The following is a 22,338-nucleotide window of genomic DNA, read 5'->3' as shown; positions in this document are numbered from 1 at the left end:
CAGATAGAGGTTTATTTTCTCCTTTCCAATCTGGATGCCTTTTACTACTTTTTCTTGCCTGGTTGCCAGTCTAGTTCCTCCAGTACAGTATTAAGTAAATGTGTGAGTGGACATCCTTATTTTATTCCTGATCTTAGACACTGGCTGGTTGGCTCAGTGGTAGAGCATCGGCCTGGTGTGAGTGTCTGGGTTCAATTCCCGGTCAGGGCACACAGGAGAAATGACCATCTGCTTCTTCATTATTCCCCCTCCCCCTCCTCTATCCCTTCCCCCTCTATTTCTTATCTCTCTTCCTCTCCTGCAGCCATGGCTTAGTCCAGGTGTCGGGAACCTTTTTGGCTGAGAGAGCCATGAACACTACATATTTTAAAATGTAATTCCATGAGAGCCATACAACAACCTGTGTACGTTACACATTATCCAATAAAAATTTGGTGTTGTCCCAGAGGACAGCTGTGATTGGCTCCAGCCACCCGCAACCATGAACATGAGTGGTAGGAAATGAATGGATTGTAATACATGAGAATGTTTTATATCATATTTTTAACGTTAATATTTTTTTTATTAAAGATTTGTCTATGAGCCAGATGCAGCCATCAAAAGAGCCACATCTGGCTCACGAGCCATAGGTTCCCGACCCCTGGTTTAGTTGGAGCAAGTTGGCCCTGGTGCTGAGGATGGCTCATGGCCTCACCTCAGGTGCTTAAATAGCTCAGTTGCCGAGCAGTGGAGCAGCAGCCCTAGATGGGCAGAGCATCACCTCACAGGGGGCTTGCTAGGTGGATCCTGGTCAGGGCACATGTGGGAGTCTGTCTCTCTGCCATGCTGCTTCTCACTTAAGGAAAAAAATAATCTTAGAAACTTACAGCTTTTCATCATTAAGTATGATGTTAGCTGTGGGTTTTTAGTAGATATTCTTTATCAGGTTGAGGAGGTTCCCTTTCATTTTAATTTATTAACTGTTTTTATCATGAAAGGATGTTGGATTTTGTTGAACACTTTTTCTGTGTCAATTTTATTTTTTATTTTATTTGTGATTTTTTTCATGTGCATTTTTTAATTCTGTTGATATGAATTACATTAATTGCTTTTCAGACATTAATTTACATCCTTGGGATAAATTCACTTGGTATATAATTCTTTTTATATGTTTCTGAATTCAGTTTGCTAGTATTTTGAGGATTTTTATATCCATATTCATAAGAAATGTCTGTAGTTTTCTTGTGATATCTTTGTCTGGTTTTGGTATTCGGGTATCTGCTTGATTTGAAATGTTGGCCTCATAAAATGAGTTGGGAATTGTTCTTTCCTCTTCTGTTTCTGGGAAGAGTTTGTGAAAAGTTGATATTAATTCTTGTCTAAATGTTTGTTAGAATTCAATCATGTAGTCATCTGGGCCTAAGCTTTTTTTTTTTCTCATTAAAAAACATTTTTATTGATTTTAGAAAGAGGGAGAGAGAGACAGGAACATCGATCTGTTACTGTATGTGCCCTGACTGGGGGGATCAAACCAGCAACCTTTGTGCTCGAGCCAACACTCTAATACAGGAGTCTCAAACTCGCGGCCCGCCGAACAATGTTGTACTGATTTTTTTTTGTTTTCAACTGCAGTGAGAAAAGTGTTGCGTAACAGTTGCCTTTTGTAGACCTAGTGCGGCCCGCCGAACAGCTGTGATCTTGCTCTGCGGCCCACATGCTGAGTTGAGTTTGAGACCCCTGCTCTATCTAATACCTGAACTATCCAGCCAGGACAGTGGGCCTGAGCTTCTCTTTGTGACTAATTTAATCTCTTCACTTGTCATAGTTCTAATTGTCTTTTTCTTGAGTTAGTTTCCGTAGTATGTGTCTTTCTAGGGATTTTCCATTTCATCTTAGTTATCTAACTTGTTGGCTTATAGTTATTCATAGTATTCCTTCATGACCTTTTTTTTAAATTTCTGTGAGGTTGTCAGTTATGTCCCCTCTTTCATTTTTGATTCTGATCATTTCAGTCATCTCTTTTTTTTCTTTTGTATTTTTCCAAAGTGAGAAGCTGGGGCAGGGGAGACAGACTCCAGCATGTGCCCACCCGATATGCCCACCAGTGGGAGATGCTCAGCCTATCTGGAGCATTGCTCTACTGCAACCAGAGCCGTTCTAGTGCCTGAGGCAGAGACCATGGAGCCATCCTCAATGTCCAGGCCAACTTTGCTCCCATGGAGCCTTGGCTGCGGGAGGGGAAGAGAGGGAGAGAAAGGAGAGGGGGAAGAGTGGAGAAGCAGATGGGTGCTTCTCTGTGCCCTGGCAAGGAATTGAACCTGGGACTTCCACACGGCAGGCCAACGCTCTACCGCTGAGCCAACCCGCCAGGGCTCTCTTTTTTTCTTAGTCTAGCTAAAGGTTTGTCAATTTTGTTGATCTTTTCAAAGAACCAGCTTTTACTTTTTTTTTTTCCTGAATTTTATTAACTTCTGTTCTAATGTTTATTATTTTATTTCATCTGGTTGCTTTAGGTTTAGTTTGTTCTTTTTCCAGTGTCTAAAGGTAGAAGGTTAGGTTATAATTTGAAATCTTTCTTCTTTCTTAATAAATTTCCTTATAAGCATAGCTTTTGCTGCATTCCATAAGTTTTGGTATGTTGTTTCTTCATTTTTATTTATGGCAAAATATTTTCTGTTGTTTTTTTTCTGGTTCCTTTCCTAACCCATTGTTTAATTTGGAGTATGGTGGTTTTTAATTTCCACATACTTGTTCATTTCCCCAATTTTTTCTATTGGTTTCTAATTTTATTCCATTGTACTTAGAGTACTTTGTAGTTTTATCCTTTCAAATTTGTTAAGGTTTGCTTCGTGGTTTATTATGTGGTCTGTCATGGAGAATGATAGGTCATTGTTAACTATAAGATTTTATCATTTAAAAATTTTTTCTGAGTGATTTTTTTTTTCATTGTGTTTCAGATTGTTGTTATAATGAGAGGATTGCCTGGCAGTGGAAAGACACATGTTGCAAAACTTATTCGAGTGAGTATGGGAAAGTCAAAGAATCATTGCTTTTGTTAGCCACTTGTCTTCTACCAAGCAGCATTTATTGATAGAGATATTTCCCAGTTGATCTATTCTAGTTGGCTCACGTGGTAGATACTGTCCTATATAAATTTTCATCTGCTTACACAAATATTTTTGCCTCTGTTTTATTTGAAAGCACCAGAAGATAGCATATTATTTAGCCACAAGAAGGAACTTCACTGTGAACATTCATTAATTTATTCCATAATATTGTAGAATTTTTCACCTGTAACTTATGTAAATGTATTAACCATTGCCACCCTAGTAAATTCAATTTTTAAAAATAAAATTAAAAATAAGATAGAGCAAAAAAATTTATTCCATAAATTTTCTAACTTTCTTGACTACATGATTCTTAGGATAAGGAGGTAGAATTTGGAGGACCTGCACCCAGAGTTCTAAGCCTGGATGACTACTTCATTACTGAAGTGGAAAAAGAAGAAAAAGACCCAGATTCTGGAAAGAAAGTGAAAAAGAAGGTATGGCTACGTCCTGATTCATTAACAGTAATGAAAGGAGAAATGTGGCTTTTTTGAAGACAAAGACTTTTCTGTTTTTGAACACAAAACTTTAGTATTCAGGTGTGAAGGAACGATTATTTAGTCATCTCTATCCAGATGTGGACCAGGGAGGAGGTTTAGGGTGATTCTTTGCTCTTGCTAACTCCTTATCTCTTTGGGGGGACTAGGTAATGGAATATGAATATGAAGCTGAGATGGAGGAGACCTATCGCACCAGCATGTTCAAAACTTTCAAAAAGACTCTAGATGATGGATTTTTCCCCTTCATCATCCTGGATGCCATCAATGACAGAGTTAGACATTTTGACCAGTTTTGGAGTGCAGCGAAAACCAAGGGATTTGAGGTACTGATTTTAAATAGTTTTAGAGTACTTTGTATTATTGTGTAAGTGCTGCATTTGTTTGCCTAATTGGTATTCAATCTTTCTTAGGTATATTTGGCTGAAATGAGTGCAGATAATCAGACCTGTGGCAAGAGAAATATTCATGGAAGAAAACTTAAAGAAATAAATAAGGTGATTTTTGGAAACATAGAAGATGTTGTATTTTAAACTTCATTTCGGCTGTATCATCCCTGTTGTCTGGAAGTTCTTGTTTATCCCCTTTGCTTTCAAAATATCTTTTCTCCCTACTTTAGTAAATGTTTCTTATCCTTTGTATCTCTCTGAGTAGAAAAGGTGGCCTAGTTTTTCCTGGAATTCACCTGTTAGACTTCACAATATTAGTTAATTTGTCTTGGATGCTCACTTGGTCTTTCTTTGATAGTTTCCAGAGGTAATTTGACCCCCTGAATCTCTCAATAGATGGCCGATCACTGGGAAACTGCCCCTCGTCATATGATGCGTCTGGACATTCGTTCTTTGCTGCAAGATGCTGCCATTGAAGAGGTGAGTGTTCTTTACCAAAGCAGTGTAAAAATGACTTTTCTTTTTTACCGCTTTTACTTTGAAAAAATTTTAAGCCCTGGCCGGTTGGCTCAGCGGTAGAGCGTCGGCCTAGTGTGCGGAGGACCCGGGTTCGATTCCCGGCCAGGGCACATAGGAGAAGCGCCCATTTGCTTCTCCACCCCTCCGCCGTGCTTTCCTCTCTGTCTCTCTCTTCCCCTCCCGCAGCCAAGGCTCCATTGGAGCAAAGATGGCCCGGGCGCTGGGCATGGCTCTGTGGCCTCTGCCTCAGGCGCTAGAGTGGCTCTGGTCGCAATATGGCGACGCCCAGGATGGGCAGAGCATCACCCCCTGGGGGGCAGAGCACCGCCCCTGGTGGGCGTGCCGGTGGATCCCGGTCGGGCGCATGCGGGAGTCTGTCTGACTGTCTCTCCCTGTTTCCAGCTTCAGAAAAATGAAAAAAAAAAAAAGAAAAGAAAAAATTTTAAACTACAGAAAAGTTGCATAAATAGTATAAGAACACTTGTGCAACTTTCTTTGAGATTCTCCAGTTATTAATATTTTGCCACATTTTTCTCTAAATAGATAATATTCTTCCTCTTCTTCTCATTGTTATCATATTGCTATTGTTATCACTGTTATTGTGGGGCCATTTGAGAATTAAGTTGCAGAACAAGAGTGTTCTCTTACAAAACTAGAAATCTGAATTATCTCATACACAGTTCATACAAATTTCACCAGTTATTCTCATAGCGTGTTTTTATAACAATTTTTTAAAATCCAAGATCCAGTTTTTTACTATAAAAAAGTAGTTTCTTAGGTTATTGTCATGAAAGACAAAGAATATTTGAAGCATAAAGGTCAGTTGTTTTGCCCTGGCCGGTTGGCTCAGTGGTAGAGCGTCGGCCTAGCGTGCGGAGGACCCGGGTTCGATTCCCGGCCAGGGCACACAGGAGAAGCGCCCATTTGCTTCTCCACCCCTCCGCCGCGCTTTCCTCTCTGTCTCTCTCTTCCCCTCCCGCAGCCAAGGCTCCATTGGAGCAAAGATGGCCCGGGCGCTGGGGATGGCTCTGTGGCCTCTGCCTCAGGCGCTAGAGTGGCTCTGGTCGCAACATGGCGACGCCCAGGATGGGCAGAGCATCGTCCCCTGGTGGGCAGAGCATCGCCCCCTGGTGGGCGTGCCGGGTGGATCCCGGTCGGGCGCATGCGGGAGTCTGTCTGACTGTCTCTCCCTGTTTCCAGCTTCAGAAAAATGCAAAAAAAAAAAAAGGTCAGTTGTTTTGTAGCATGCCCCCCAATTGGAGTTTGTTTGATTGTTTCCACATGATTAATTTTAGGTTAAACATGAACATGAATGCTACAAAGGTGGTGTATCCTCAGTGCATCATATCAGGAGATATATGATGTCCCTGTTGGTGATTTCAGTGTTGATCAGTTGGTTCAGGTGGAATACATCAAGTTTTTCTACCTTTTTTCTTTGTAGTAAGTAATCTGTAAGGATATACTTTGAAATTGTTAATTTTCTGTTCCCCAACAAATTTTTATTCAATGATAATTCTTACCTAAATTAATTATTAGTTTGGTGGAAGTAAATCATCATGGAAAAGGAAAGATTTTTCTCTTTTTTTTTTTTTTTTGTTTTTTGTTTTTTGTATTTTTCTGAAGCTGGAAACGGGGAGAGACAGTCAGACAGACTCCCACATGCGCCCGACCGGGATCCACCCGGCACGCCCACCAGGGGCGACGCTCTGCCCACCAGGGGGCGATGCTCTGCCCCTCTGGGGCGTCGCTCTGCCGCGACCAGAGCCACTCTAGCGCCTGGGGCAGAGGCCAAGGAGCCATCCCCAGAGCGCCCGGGCCATCTTTCCTCCAATGGAGCCTTGGCTGTGGGAGGGAAAGAGAGAGACAGAGAGGAAGGAGGGGGTGGGGGTGGAGAAGCAAATGGGCGCTTCTCCTATGTGCCCTGGCCGGGAATCGAACCCGGGTTCCTCGCACGCCAGGCCAATGCTCTACCGCTGAGCCAATCAGCCAGGAAGATTTTTCTCTTTTAATCAATTGTGTACTTCTGTTTCGTTTGACCTCCTGTAAATGAGTGATCTATATTCATTGTTGTCATTATATTTTTTTTTTAAGATTTTTTTTATTATTATTCATTATAGAGAGGGGAGAGAGAGTGAGAGAAGGGGGGAGGAGCAGGAAGCATCAACTCCCATATGTGCCTTGACCAGGCAAGCCCAGGGTTTTGAACCTGCAACCTCAGCGTTTCCAGGTTGACGCTTTATCCACTGCGCCACCACAGGTCAGGCTGTCATTATATTTTTATGTGCTCTTACTGACCCATTTCCTTCTGGTTTCTGCTCTAGCCATTTTCTGGAGACTCTCATCCAAGATTTCTACACAGGGATCAATTCTCACATCTTCTGTTGTTTAATTTTGCAGCTCTATATGATATTTTCTTTTGCTTCTGTAAATCCACCTTCTCCTGGTTTTCCTTTGGCCATCCTTTTGCAGTTTTCTTTGCTGGCTTCTCTTGCTACCCAGTTCTTAAATGTTGGAGTGCTTTCAGGCTCTATTTTTGCTCTACATATTCTATATAGATAATCTTTCTGGTAATTCAGATTGCCACTTATGTACCCTTAATATTAAATTATGAAGACCAGAATGCAGACCCTGACTGGTTCACTCAGTGGTAGAGTGTTGGCCTGGCATGTGGATATCCCAGGTTCGATTCCCAGTCAAGGCACACAGGAGAAGCAACCATCTGCGTCTCCACCCCTCCCCTTTTTCTCTCTCTCACTGTCTCTCTTCCTCTCCCGCAGCCATGGCTCGATTGTTTGAGTGCATTGGCCCTTGGTGCTGAGGATGGCTCTATGGAGCCTCTGCCTCAGGTACTTAAAAATAGCTTGGTTGTGAGCATGGCACCAGATAGGCAGAGCATCGGCCCCAGATGGGGTTTGCTAGGTGGATCCTGGTCAGGGCACATGTGGGAGTCTTACTATCTTCCCACCTCTCACTTGGTAAAGAAGAAAGAAAAAAAAAGACCAGAATGCATTTTATCAATATCTTAATAATTATATCTGAATGGAGGTGACTTTTATAATTTATCATTATTTTCCAAATTCTACAGAAAAACATATTAACTAGTACACCTCAAACTCAACCTCTCTAATATGTAATTTATCCAAACCTGTGCCTTTTTTATTTTTCTGTTTTAGTAGTTAGACCCACCAGTCACTTTGGTGCTGTAATCGTGACCCTTTACATTATCTTTAACCCTGTCCCTCCATTATGTAGTCAGTCACAGGTTTTGTCACTTTACCTTATAAATACCTCTCTAATCCATCTACTCTCTTTTTGTATTGCTGCTATTCTGGACCAAACTGCTTTCATCTACTTTTCACTTTACCCTTATATTTTGAAATTTGAATTGTACACACATTTTACTTTAGTGTTTTTCAACTGCTGGACCACCAGAAATTTTGTACCAGGCCACAAAAGAGTTAACCACCCTAATGTGTATGAAGATTATAGATCCAATGATCTTAGTCAAATTTGATTATGCTCAAGCTGATTTCTGTCTCAGCAATCTCTAAAATAGTTCTATTTTCACTGGTCCCAAGTGTAAAATGGTTGAAAACCACTCTTTTATTTGACTGGAAAAATACTTGCTAAAGGTTTTAAAAAGAAATCCTAGCCCTGGCTGGTTTGCTCAGTGGATAGAGAGTCAGCTTGGTGTGCAGATGCCCTGGGTTTAATCCCCAGTCAGGGCACACATGAGAAGCGACCATCTGCTTCTCTTCCCCTCCTCCTTCCCTTTCTCTCTCTCTTCTCCTTTTGCAGCCAGCAGCTTGATTGGTTTGAGTGTCAGCCCTGGGCACTGAGGATAGCTTAATTGGTCCAAGCATTGGCCCCAGATGGGAGTATCTGGGTGGATCCCAGTCAGGGTACATGTGGAAGTCTGTCTATCTCCTCTACTTTCACTATATAAAAAAAAAAAAAGAAAGAAAGAAAAGAAAAATCCTAGTAATTTATAGGCATTTAAAACAGATAATTATCAGCTTAGGATAGATCATTTATTATATTCAACTTCATAGAAAATTGTAAAGATTAGTAGGTATCCCAGGAAAATGAAAGGCAGGAATAATGTCTTTTATCAGTTCTTTTTTAAAGATTAGGGTTATTAAAAACTATAGTACGTAACTGTGAGTCTGTATTACCTTACTCTGAGCAAGTATGCTCATTTCAGATCTCGGTGAGGGACTCAACATTATCCTAAATGTTAATTCAGTCTTTTTTTTTCCATTGTGATTATTGGGGTGGTGTAGGTAGAGATGGAAGATTTTGATGCAAATATCGAAGAACAGAAGGAAGAAAAGAAAGATACAGAGGAAGAGGAAAACGAACTGGTAGGAGACAGACCAACCACTTTGAACAAAGTGTCTCTTTATTTAAATTCTTAGGTGTTTATAAATTCAGATCTGTGGTCAGATTATTACTGTTGATGTGCACCTTAATGGTAAAGTTTCCATTATCATCTTCGAGGAGACTTGGATACTTTTTATTTTTCTCCTGACTAAAAGAACCCTCTATTGTGTTGTTATCAAGAAAATTTTTAAAATGCTAAAAAACTTATCCTTTGTACTCACTCATCTATTTGTGGGTGACTTTAGGGGAGTATACTTTTTAAGAAAATCAATTACATGTGACAAAGCATTCTTACACTCCAGCAGATATGTGGTACAGCCTACCCCGTACACATAATTGTCTCTTTGCTGTAAGATCTCAAAATTGGGTTTCTGTCAACTGAGGCAGAAAAACTTACTGAATGAGGAGGCAGAGGGTTACCATAGACTGCTGGATTTGTTCTTCTGCATTTTATTTTATTAAGTGGTGGGGGAAATCATTTGACTGTGTAGGCAGTGCATTTTGCTTAGGCTGATTAGGGGCTCACGTAGTGTGAATTCAGAGTTCCTTGTGTACCTCCTGTAATGCTGTTGATCATACCTCTTAGAGTGTTTGCCTTGCCTTACTCTGTCATTCATGAATATGCGACCTATAGAGTAATGTTACTTTTCAGTGTTTGCAAAATGAGGTACAGAGATGCTTGGAATAGAGTGCTTTTAAAATTCAGAGTATTATTTGGTTTATTTAATATTTCAGCCCTTGCTAAAGCTGCTTCTTATATTCTTCTAAAAATGCACAAAGCAAGAACCCTGATTCCTCTCTCCCAGAGAATACAGGCTCTTTAAGAAGTGGTCCCATTAAACCCATGTATGATATTGAGGACTCTGGGTAGAAACTGTGTGTTATATAGGGATGGTGCCAACCACTATATTCCTAGATTTCATATGTGGGTTAAAAAATAAGCTTTAAAATTAATAGCATTTATGTTTTTTACTTCCTTTAAACAAAGTGTTTCTTTTAATTAGGTTGTATTTTGACATATATGAGCTAAAATATAGGCAGGAAATTCACTTAAAGGTTCACACTGTTCTGGAATATGGCTAATGACCTCATTAGCTTCTTGTAGCATGTGTACCAGAAAGTGATCATGTGAGTGTAATGTTAGTTTTCTGAAGCTCCGTCTCTCTTTTGTGGAGATTTCAGTTCAAGATTTGGTTCATAACATCTGAATTGCTTAGGTATAGGTCAAAACATAGAACTTTTCATTTTAAAAGTAAACACACTGTAATTCTATATTTTTATATCAGAAACCTTGCAAGGAAGCCTTAGGACTCTGCCCTACTGGACTATCTCTTCTATTTCCAAGTGGCTTAACATTTTAAGCAGTGAGAAGATGATGTAGTTTTAAGTAAGAACAGGATGGTTCCATCAAGGGGGGGGAATTAATATGCTCATTTTGCTTATCTTTGTTATAAAACTTCTCTTAACCCATCAAAAATGCAGACTCCAGATTTTTTACTATTGGGTTTTATTCTAAGAGTAAAAGATTCTTGGAGAATTTTAATCAAAGGGTTAAGAGCAAGTCTCATGTCATTCAAACAATTTTAATGAAATTCTCAATAAACCTTGCATTTTCTACTCTGTACTGATTACTGTAGCTAGGTGAAAGTCAAACTTTTCTTGGTTAAGAGAATTTGGGGGGGGATCATTGATTGGTTTGATATTTTACTTTCATTAGTACTTCAGTGAATCTTGTAGATGTGACTCAGAATTTATAATTATTATAGTGATGTTTAAGGTTTTCAGATGAGTTTTGAGGTATAACTTATACAAATTTCATCAATACTTCTAACACTATCACTTCAGCATAGCTTTGTCTTGGTTTGTTCTTAAAATGTGTTTGAAAAAGATGGTATAACTTACAAACTTGAAATACTGCCTTATGAGTTAAAATTGAATTATTAATCTGGCTTAAAGATTAGAAATGTCTAAGACCTATAGGTTTCCTGGAAAAATGATGATGCTCTATTAAACTCTTACACAGAAGCTGCTGTCATGAAATATTCAACATACATACTTTGCAACTTATCTGTGTGTCAGTCTATGCTTTGAATTTGAACATTGCTAATAGTAAAGAGATACATTGATTCTCAAAAGATGCTGACACCTTGGATGAATCTGTTCTACATAATAAGTCATAGTATTAAAGTTCTGTATGTTAGGGTCTCATAGAGAACAAAGTCCAAATGAATGAAAAGGGAAATCATAGTAAATTATGTGGAAAAACCATACACTTACTTGCTAGGTGAATAAAAAAAGATTACTACATAGTTACATAGATACTTTGGAAAATTAGAAAATCTTATGGGACTTTGTTTGAAATAAACCACCCAGTTATTTTATTAAATAAGATGAAAATTGCCTGTGTAGATTTCTGGTTTTTCATGTAATGGGAAATGTAATTTTAGAAGACATCAGAAATAATAATGAGTTTTTCCAACTTATAAAAAAGAAATGCTCTGAAATTGATTCAGTAAAATTAGCCTTTGTAAGATCTGGTAAATGGATGAAGTCATTTTAAAATGAAGTGTTGTATTCAGTGACACCAGGTTTTCTCCTTTCTTTTGAGTATTTAAACTTATGCTGGACTTTAAAGTAACTGTCTTGAAAAACACTCTGGACCTCATGGCTACTATCACTTGAGAATAGCAATTGAATTGAGAAAGTAACCTAGCTAGTATTATAAATCCTCTCTACTCGGAATGACTTTAATATTAGCCTAATAACTACCGTACCTTCTTACCATATTACTATACAGCTGTTGTTCAGACTACAGTTGTGTGTCCTGAACTGTAGCTGCCTCAAAGCGCCTTCATGACACTATTCTGAAGTGACTATGAAATCTGGGCAGTGAAGATTTTATGAATTTGGTAATTCAGTTTCTTCAAAGATAATGAGACTGTGTTTTCCCTAAGCATATATTTATAACTAGTGAGTCGAAACTGAATCCATTCCCAGTTTTAATGCTTTTCCAATTCAAAAGTGATATGCATGTATGTGTCTCTTTCTAACCCTTCGAGCTTCTCTCTGTGTACGATTTAGGGTTACATTCCGAAAAGCAAATGGGAGATGGACACATCTGAGGCAAAGCTAGGTGGGTATTTCCTTTTTCCTGTTTTTTATATGTGATACCTGATGGTAATGGTCATAGATCTTTCTGATGTAAGAGCTAATTTTCCAAACATTCTGCTCAAACCAAGATTTTTGGCCTACCTTATATCCTCAGTCTATTTTGCTAGCTTTCAGTTTAACTAGTTATAGCTTATGACAGAGTGAAAGAAGAGTATTTTAAAAGAACTACCCTTAATAACACTTAAAGTTTTTAGAGTAAGCAGAGATGTGATAAATTTAGTAATAAAATACTGTCACTTCTGAAATACTTTTATATTAATTAGAAATGTTAGTGCCAAAGAGATTTCTGCAATTGCAGTTTCTAAAGTTGAATCAGATTGTGAATACTCTGAGGAGTAATAATAGTAATAATAAATACTGAAGCTTAAAGATCAAATAAAAGGCAGTTATTTTCACTGTGTAATAAATGAGTTTCTGGGTAGGGATCAGTAGATACATAATTTAGGTTTTTGAAGAGCCTAACTTATAATATTACACTTACATTTCCCTTCAACTTGCCTTTAGTGCCAGATTACAAGGTATACTGGTTAAAATGATTGTCTGAATCAAAAATTGGAGTTGCTTAGTGTGAAGTTATCTGCCAAGCAGAAAATCATACATATTCAGTGGATTTTCCTTCAATATTTCAAAAATGTTTTTTTAGTTTTTTGTTGTTTTTTTTAACCATTTAACATGTGGATTAAGATATGTTAATAAATAATCTAAGAAAATGTGAGAAGGACTTTTTGAGAAGATTAACTTTACTAATGTATGAAGTATGGCTGTCAGTCTGTTTCTCTTCCTGGTGTCATGCTGTTGTTCCAGAGCTGGAGTAACTGTCTAAACACCATAAATTCATGGAACAAATTTGAGTCATTTAGCTGTTTTGCTGTTTGGGACACATTGTCTGTGTTTCTGACATCAGAGGGGTACATTTTAAATACAGTCTCATAGGTTATGCTTTTTATTTTGCCCAACTGATCATGTTTTTAATTGATGTTGACCAGATCCTCTGTTAAAAGATAGTTCCATGAACTGTATTATTACTATGTTAATGGATAGTTGTTTTGTTGTAAAGTCTAGAATTATTTTCTCATGTAAGTCATGTGAAAATTTTATGTGATTACTGACCTATTCTTCCACTAGTCTTCCCTTTTGGGGAAATCTTAACCATCTCCTCTAAATTTTTTAAGCATTTATATGAGTTTAAATGCAATTAAATATTTAGGACAGTAATAATCACAACTTATTTTAATAACAATGCTTTTGATCTGCTTATTTTGACATGAAATTGAGAATGTTGGAAGTTCTCTTGTTTTAGGATAACTTGTAAGACTATAAAGATCATGTTCTTTTCTGCTTCTCTAAATAATGTTTATATTTTCGGGCAAAGAGAGATCATAAAGAGACAAAGGGATTGTAAAAGTGATAAATATTTTAGCTCAGTGTATGACCAGTGGCTTATGTAATAATATATGATCTAGGATAATGTTATTTTAACTTGAGTCCATCTATTTTCTATTTTTCTTTCTAATTTTTAAAGAGAAAGAAAAATGGAATTTAGTAATAAGGACTCAAGAAAATATGCTATTAATCTTGGTATTGATTTCCGGAAAAAATTCTGGCCTGTCTACCATTTGCTTCTCAGAAAATACATTTTTATACAAATTCAATCCATTTTAAGGACAGAATGTTACACATGAGTTCCAGAAGTGAATTTAAGTAAACCATTTCAATGAAAGTCACTGAAGATCTAGTAATGAATCTAAAAATAAATTCTAACATGTTTGCAGTGGGTTTTTGTTTATTTTTAATAAGGGTGACATTGATGTTCCATATCATGACTGGCTTCTTGCACCACTATGTTATCTTGAGAGCTCATTTACCTTTGGAGGAGGACAGACTGAGTGTGAGCATTCTTGAAAGTGCTTGCTTCCTGGAGGTTGGCCCATGGAACCAACTGAAAAGATTCTTCTCTAAAATACAAGGACCTCTATCTGAGACTTAGCCTATTTATGTTGCCTTCTTTATCATAACAAATTCAGTACATTTGATTACCAGGTGCAATTTATTTTTCTGACTACTTTACCAACATTCTTAAGTTACTCTTGGTAACATGGTTAAGCTGGATGGAATCCTATTAAGCTTTAGAAGTGTTACATTGAGCCAGAAGAGCTGAATCTGAGAATTTTTGATTCACAAATGAGTCTGTCAATGAGAACATACCTATAATTTTTCAAGGAGTGGGTCAAATCTCATTGCAGATTCTTGATCTGTGTTCATTAGGTACAGTATATAGTTCAGCCTATGTTTGAGGGTTGAAGTGGTGTAATTAGAAACATTCAGAACTGTCCTGCGCCACGTCTGGCTTGGGTGTCATAGAGTTGTTGAAAACTGCCTGTATCCCCCTTTCAGTCGCACCTGACTCTTTCACATCTGGGACCCAGGCACCCTAATGCACATCAGATGCTGGAATTTAGCCTTGAAGCTACTTGAATTCCAATGACATGATTTAGGTTTCTGCATATCAAGTCCTTTTGCTCTTCTCGTCTCCGTCATTTGTCTCTGCTTTGAGCTACTGTGTATCGGCCTTCTGTATGTCAGGCAGTTTCATCTCTTCACAATTGGGGTGCAGTTATGATTTGTAAAGAGAACATCACTTATTCAGAAAATATACGGATGTACCTAAAATGTTTTTCTATGGTGCAGTAATAATACATATACTGTTCTAAAGATGTGGTAAAATTCTGTGACTGGTCAAGTCGGATATTTACACCTTTATCTTCATCTTAAAACTTCATCTTTTGAAACTTAAACCTCTAAAAATCATTAGTATGAGTGTATTGGATACCAGTTGTCTTATGTAACTAATACCCCAGGTTCCTCTTCCCTCACCTTACACATCTGTGTGTTTGGGTTTCCAGGATGCCGTGTGGAAGAGGTATGAACCTTTCTTCAGCCCCAAGAATGAAACTTTAAACATGTTGTGCACAATCAAGTTTCAAATTAAACATTGCAAACAAGGATGTTCAGACTAGAATACATGTTCTGAACTTCCATGTTGCAAATATGGAACTCCGGGTCTGTAACTCCTGTCACATACACAGTGTATGAGGAACAGTTCTTGCAGATTTCACACTGTCCTTCTGCGTTGCTGCTTGGCCATGCTTTATTCTTGAAATTGACATGAAATTTTTCCTTTGAAGTATATTAATGTTTAAGTTGATCTTTTTAAGTTTGGAAATCCTTTGAGGTTTATTTAATAAGTGTATGGGAGCTTCCTATTCTTCTGCTAATACTGTACATTCTTGAACTAAGAACAATTTTATTGTTTATGAGACTTCATGGGTTTTCTACTACTGTGTCCTCGAACAATCAAGGCGTCACTTCTTTGGGATCCTTTATCATATGGCCTGTCATCTGCATGTAGATAGAGCCATTTGGTAAAGAATATGATTTACAGAGGTCAGGAGACTGTTTCTGTTGAACTCATCCATGTTAAAATTTTTCCAAAGTGATATGATAAAAACTTGAGTTTGTAAAGTGTTGGAGTTTGCCTTGCTGTTTGTTTTTTTTTTTAATAATATGCTTTTATGGGGCAGGGGTTTAGGAAATAAAAGCTTTGTAAGTATGCAAAATCTTACTGGTTTTTGTAGCCTGAATGGAGTGATACAGTTGGTTGTGTGTGAAACTTTTACATTTGAAGCATAAACTCACCCTGTCTCCTGCCACTGCTTCCATTGTACTTTTCATATTAAGTTATCTCCAACTTGGTGACTAAAATATTTCTATTATATACACTCTGCACTCTTTAGGGAGACCAGTGAAATGTGGTTATTGAGTGTTTCTGAAGTTGGAGGTTTTTCTTTATTGGCCTGCTTAATAATAGTGTGTTTATAAAACTACAGATGATTCAAAAGTTTAGTGATTCAATATAACTCATAATGTTTCACATGTAGAATTCAAAATCAGTATTAACAACCAATAAAAAAGACAACACACTTTCATTGCGTGATGTTCTTGAAGACACCTAAACTTCTATCTCATAATTTCTGAATCAGCAATTCCTATTTAATTAACTATAGTCTGTGGGCCTTGGAAAGCCTAGCCTTCTCAGATTGGGAGTTCAGAAAAACAATTCAGATCTGGTCACTTTGGGTGACTAGCCCTTAGCTTCCTAATGGTCAGCCTCCTAATGGTTCTACTTAGTAGGAAAGTGGTGCTTTGTGCAGCCAGCCTACTCATCAGCATTAACTCATGGTGAATCTTCTCACAGAGGTCACAATCCAAGAAATTGTTCATTTAAAACCTTAAAACATTAGCTTGGCTCATTAAGTTCTTGATATTACCTGCTTTTCATATGACACAGCATCACACGTTATGGCAGATCAAATGGGTGGTGTTAAAGTTGTGTTCAAACAAAAAAAGATGGAAGAAATTGTTTTTTAAAAAACTAAAAAACCCAACTTTGCATTTTCCTTCACATGATGAGAGCTGAAGTATTGTGATTTGGGAGGAAGAAGGTGGAGGACAAGGAGGCCAGGAGACAAGTGCTTTTCTTGCTCTGCCCGTGTTTGTTACTTAAACCCACATCATAATGTAATGGCTGCCAGTATGAACACCAAATACATAGTGGAGATTGTACAGAACTTGATATTATCTCAGCCAAGAAGATGGTTTGGATCTGCAAGTGATGCTGCTCTCAAAAATGTGGATGTGCCCTCTGACAGTGTTCCAGCCTTCTCTCCCCTTGTTTGTGTGCTGTGTGCAAACTCACACTCTTCCTTAATGCTGCGGCTCTGTGTTTGTCCCTCAGATAAGTTGGATGGCTTGAGAACTGGTACTAAAAGGAAACGTGACTGGGAGGCAATTGCCAGCAGAATGGAGGACTATCTTCAGCTCCCTGACGATTATGATACTCGTGCTTCTGAGCCTGGGAAGAAGAGGGTAAGAGACTTTGTCAGTAACGGCCAACAGATGAAGGACCCTTGTGGGCATCTCATTTTAGAAAGTTATAGACAAATAATCACATGAACGCTATTTTGTAGAGCAATTTGGTTGGTACTATATCATACTACACATCAGAAAAATGAGTCAGACTTTACAAATTATCAGGTCAAAATGTACAAGTAACATAAAAATGGAGAGCAGAAATGGCTAGCATATTGTCATCTGTAAAGGACTTTGGAGTGGCCACTTGTGCCATTTTATCATGGGGCAAAAAAAAACAGGTACAGAGAAGAGTGTTCAAGAGTCTTTGGGACTTTTTAATGGATCAGATGTATAGAGTCCAGGCATGGATGGAATCAAAGGTGACTCTTTACATTTATTTATTTAAGAATGAGGTTCTGGCCATAGCACTCCATGTATGTGGTGCCATTTACTGAATTAGAGAAAAACTGGAGGAGTCCTAAGTTTGAGAGTGAAAAATCAGAAGTTCAGTGAAGGACCAGTTAAGTTAGAAATGATAATAAGACTCAAGACTCCAAAATTTAGAAGTTCAGATACAGGTAAATATTTTAAGAAGTTAAAAGTAGTCCTTTTTTTTTTTTTTTTTTTTTTGCATTTTTCTGAAGCTGGAAACGGAGAGACAGTCAGACAGACTCCCGCATGCGCCCGACCGGGATCCACCCGGCACGCCCACCAGGGGGCGACGCTCTGCCCACCAGGGGGCGATGCTCTGCCCATCCTGGGCGTCGCCATGTTGCGACCCTCCTGGGTGTCGCCATGTTGCGACCAGAGCCACTCTAGCGCCTGGGGCAGAGGCCACAGAGCCATCCCCAGCGCCCGGGCCATCTTTGCTCCAATGGAGCCTTGGCTGCGGGAGGGGAAGAGAGAGACAGAGAGGAAGGCGCGGCGGAGGGGTGGAGAAGCAAATGGGCGCTTCTCCTATGTGCCCTGGCCGGGAATCGAACCCGGGTCCTCCGCACGCTAGGCCGACGCTCTACCGCTGAGCCAACCGGCCAGGGCTAAAAGTAGTCCTTTTAAAAAAAAAAAGATTTTATTGATTTTAGAGAGATGAGAGATAGAGAAAGGAGGGGTGGGTGGGAGACATCAACTCATAGTTGCTTCTCGTATGTGCCTTGAATGGGCAAGCCTGGGGTTTTGAACCGGCGAGCTCAGCATGCCAGGTCAAAGCTTTATCTACTGTGCCACCACAGGTCAGGCGACCTGTGTTGCCAGAGTAGTCCATTGTTAAATGATACAGAGAAGACCAGGTAAATTGGGAACAGAGAAATAGCCATTGAATTTGGCACATGGAGATTATTGATGATTGATCAATCATAACTCAAGTTTTCTAAGAGAGTTGAGGGACAGAAGCCAGTTTGGAGCAGATTGGAGAAGGAATAGGAAATGAAGTATAGGCAGCAAATGTAGACAACTTTTCGAAGTTTTGCTATGAAAGGGAACAAAGAAATGAAGTTGGATAGGTCTTCCACGTAGATGTCAAATTCAGTAAAAGTGATATTTGTGTGTATCCTTTAAACAAAATAACAAAGCAAAATAAGATCTATATAAGCCTTTCCCAGCTAATCTGTCTTGATCTTTCTATTTGAGTACCTACTTAAATGACTTTCTAGCATGCCATTGCTTGGTCATAGTTTTTTATCCAGTTCCTTATTGGTAGATAATGAAGCTGTTTTCATTTTATTGCTAATATAAATACTGTGGTGAAATTCATGGTGTCTGTGTCTTGGCATCTCTTTGAAAGTATATCCCTAGGGTGGATTTTTAGCACTAAAGCTGCAAGCTCATAGAGTATGATTTATCATTTCTGACAGATATTGTGAGATTGCTTTCCAGAAAGGTTACATCTATTTAAACACCCACATGTGAGTAAATGCCTATTTTTCCACACTTGCCCCCACAGTGTTATCAAACTTTTTAATTTTTCACGATCTGATAAGTGAAAAAAAGGTATCTCATTTTACATTTATTACACTTCTTTATCTTTCTACATCATTGCTTTTATGCATTTTCCCAGTACTTTACTAGTAGAAGAACATTATTGTGAGAAAAGAAAACTTCATTATGGTGGACACCATCGCAGAGAATCCCAGGTGTCAAAGTGCATTTACATCCTTCACAGTCCTTAGGCCCTCCTTTGTCTGTGTGGCTGGAGGGGATGGCAAAGAGAGGTCCAATTAGTGGCCTTTATATGCCCAGCTCCACCCAGGGAAGGCTTGTATTGACACCTCTTATTCCAGTTTTAAGGTTGGGGCAACAGAAGAAATGACTTTTCTTAGGAATGATAATATGGTGTAGTTCTGGTAACAATAATTTCATATGAGAAATACTTTTCTCTAGTTTATTTTTAGTCTGATAACTGTTACCATCTTCAATAAGGAGTTTGTGATCCCTTGTAATTTACTTTGTAAATTCAGTGGACACCGAGAACCATTGTATGTATGTGTTCTTTAAAGTGGCTCCACTTTAACTCTCCTCCCCTGCCTCGTACCCTCATTTCAAATAGTTTTTAACTCTCAAGCATCAGAGCACCAGGAGATCCTACAGGTAGCAAGGAATGCTAAAATCATTATTCATTCTTTTCCTAGGTGCTCTTGATATCTATAACTCAGGTCTTTACAAATACCAGGTGGGTTCCTGGAATTAACTTTCACTATAAGGAAAGGTCATTTAGCAGAATTGATCATATTAGAATTTTACCAAAATGGGTAGGTTTTAAAATACAATTTATTTTTTTTAAAGGTTCACTTGCTTAGTTGGGTATATAATCGTAGCTCAAGTGGACTTTCAGATTGTTTCCTTGTTTTGTTTACTGAACTCATTCATTTTAGAAATATTTTTAGTGGCAATGGATGAAATATTTGTACCTCAAAATTTTCAGTGTCAGTTAAGATTTTTCTGTGATACAATGTTTTTTAACAGTTAAGATAAATGGCAAAAAAAATTGAGATTGTAAATCTCAATAACAGTACCTCTGGGAAAATAAGGGGATCACTGACATTCAATATGTCGTTTCTAGTAGGAAGTCATTGTTCTCTAGGCACTGCCCAGAGATGCTGCAGGAGAGTAGACAGGGCTAGCTTCAGAGCGACCTCTTGCTTGGATTTTACTCTGTAGGTAGGGGAAGGATTCAAAGCAGATGAGAGTCACAACTGTGTATTTTAAGGCACTCACTGTAGTAGAATGGATTGAGGGAATGAGAATGCAGATAGGAAGATTCAGTAGAGATTAGCATTCTACTTTAGGTTAAAAAATGAGGTCAGTGAACTAAAAAGGAGGGACAGAGGATTTAGAAGGGATGGAACTGAGCTGAGAGCTGAGCTGTTTGGGATGGAATGGTTAGGACTTGGTGATTGCCTAGAGTTCTTTCTGTAACTTAAGATATATGCCTCTCTCTGATTCTCCCAGTTAATTTCTGATTTTTTAAACTCCTGGTTTCATGTTAGTTATCCTCCCCCTTAGACTATCCAAAAAGGGAAAAGGCCCTTTGCATGTTTATTTTTTCTAAAGCCCAGCCTAATGCTCTGTTCTTTCTAGGTGAGATGGGCAGACCTGGAGGAAAAGAAGGATGCAGATAGGAAAAGGGCCATAGGTTTTGTGGTCGGACAGACTGATTGGGAGAAGATCACAGATGAAAGTGGTCACCTGGCTGAAAAAGCCCTCAATCGAACCAAATATATATGAGACTTAGTTTTCAAATGGAGTCATTATTCCTCTAAGGTAAGGATACATAGTCATATAAGTAGCCATCTGTGTGATTGTTTTGAGGGGTTTGAGATAAAGTAGACAGCATGCTTTGCTTTCTGTATTATTTTGTGGTTCTAAAAGAGTAAGTACATGCTAGTTGCTAACATATATAAAAGTTATTCTAAAAGGAAGCAAATTTTCTGCAGGTTAGCTCTCTTATAAAAATATAAGACTTAAGAAAAGCATGGATTCTGTAGATTTGCGGAGTGGAGTAATAAGATAGTAAGGTCTACTGAACGTTCTTCCTGGTCTTTCCTGGCATAACAGTCTTTTCTTTTCTTTCCAGATGGTTCGCTTTGAGGTGACCTGAAGCCAAGGCCTCACGGAGCTCCGTTGTGTGTCACCTTACTTCCACGTTTCAGTTTTTGTTTTGTTTCTACTGCTTTAGTTTTTTAAAGTTCTCCAGTGTCCCCAAGAGGTATTAGAATCTTGCTGTACCTAAGCAAGACATTAATTTTTTTAAAAACTATTTTGGGGAGGGTGGGAGTGATAGCTTAACTGCTGAAAGCAGGTGGGGAGTTACTGGAGGGTTCCAGCAGAAGATGTATCCTCCACTGTACAACGTCACGGACTCTCTATCGTCATTGCTTTGTGGCTGTTTTTGTTTTTTACTGTATGTAACTGGTAGCTGATTGTCATAGGATTAAAAATAATAAACTTTCATGATAAAGCCGATGAGATTCATGGGCTACACAACATGGGCCCCTTTCTCTTGTTTCATTAATTTTATTTTTACTGCTTTTTAAATACGGTATGCTTTAAATACATGCTAGCCAAACATCCCAAAAATCTTTTCCATTGAACATAATATAATAGCTCAATGATCTGTGGCTCATGTTTTAACTCAGGCTCAATGATGTTCAAAACACTTGTCTTTGTTTTATTGCTGGTTTTTTTTGCTAGTTTCTTTATCTTTGTATGTTAAAGACTAGTACAGACAATTTCAAATATTCCCTGGAGCATATCTGTCCTGTAACATATTTTATTATTTTTTTTTTTTTTGATCCTCTCTCTCTCTTCCTCCGTTTCTTCTGTCCTTCCTCTTTTTACTTTCTCCCTTGGTACCGTTATGTTTGGATTTTCCCGGCTTTGACTTTGACACCTTGTAGACAAAACTGAGGTATCCTGTGGAACCCAGGAGTTGATTGCCTTACGGCTGAACTTGAGTGGCGGATTGTTTGGTCAGAGTTGCGGGAAGGGGCATGGCGGCGCAGAGGCCTCTGGCAGGCAGCCTGTACGCCTGCCGGTTCTCGGGTTCTTGCCAGATCGCTCATGGTTGGGAAGCGGGGCCTTCCGCACAGACTTGCCTCTCTGGTGGGTAACTCTAGGTGGGGCCTGGGAACATACACAGCTAAAACCCAAATGTCATTCTTGTATAAAAACAGAAAAGGAGCTCTTTTCCCTTTTTCATTCTGCAAGGAAAAATATGTCATTTTCTAGCATGAGAGAAGACAGGAGCCTTCTTCCTCAAACACCATTTCAACTTTGTAATCTAACTCAGCAATTTGTACATTTTGTTCACAAAAGGGCTTGAATGTTTTGAGCTTGCGGGCTACAGAGAGAAACCTTTTAGTTTTCTGACCTACATTAAAGACTATG

General features: G+C 38.6%; 1 protein-coding gene across 3 annotated transcripts in view; it reads left to right on the top strand.

Annotated features, from left to right (window-relative positions):
* YLPM1 (YLP motif containing 1) overlaps positions 1 to 21,414 on the top strand; it is a 77,566-nt gene extending 56,152 nt beyond the window's left edge. For 2 of the 3 annotated variants that reach the window (XM_066272248.1, XM_066272247.1), the window contains 10 exons: positions 2,937 to 2,999; positions 3,404 to 3,523; positions 3,733 to 3,909; positions 3,997 to 4,080; positions 4,369 to 4,452; positions 8,775 to 8,855; positions 11,956 to 12,007; positions 16,841 to 16,971; positions 20,530 to 20,712; positions 21,026 to 21,414. In XM_066272248.1, the coding sequence (XP_066128345.1) occupies positions 2,937 to 2,999; positions 3,404 to 3,523; positions 3,733 to 3,909; positions 3,997 to 4,080; positions 4,369 to 4,452; positions 8,775 to 8,855; positions 11,956 to 12,007; positions 16,841 to 16,971; positions 20,530 to 20,676 (939 nt within the window). In that variant the 3' untranslated portion in view covers positions 20,677 to 20,712; positions 21,026 to 21,414. Of the gene's footprint in view, positions 1 to 2,936; positions 3,000 to 3,403; positions 3,524 to 3,732; positions 3,910 to 3,996; positions 4,081 to 4,368; positions 4,453 to 8,774; positions 8,856 to 11,955; positions 12,008 to 16,840; positions 16,972 to 20,529; positions 20,713 to 21,025 lie in introns of those variants that run through there. The other variant, XR_010731006.1, reaches the window with a different exon arrangement.
* The last annotated feature ends 924 nt before the right edge of the window (positions 21,415 to 22,338 follow it).

The sequence above is a fragment of the Saccopteryx bilineata genome, chromosome 4 (genome assembly GCF_036850765.1).
Source record: "Saccopteryx bilineata isolate mSacBil1 chromosome 4, mSacBil1_pri_phased_curated, whole genome shotgun sequence".
NCBI lineage: Eukaryota > Metazoa > Chordata > Mammalia > Chiroptera > Emballonuridae > Saccopteryx > Saccopteryx bilineata.
The sequence above is the reverse complement of the archived record's forward strand: the minus strand, read 5'-3'. Positions and strand labels throughout refer to the sequence as shown.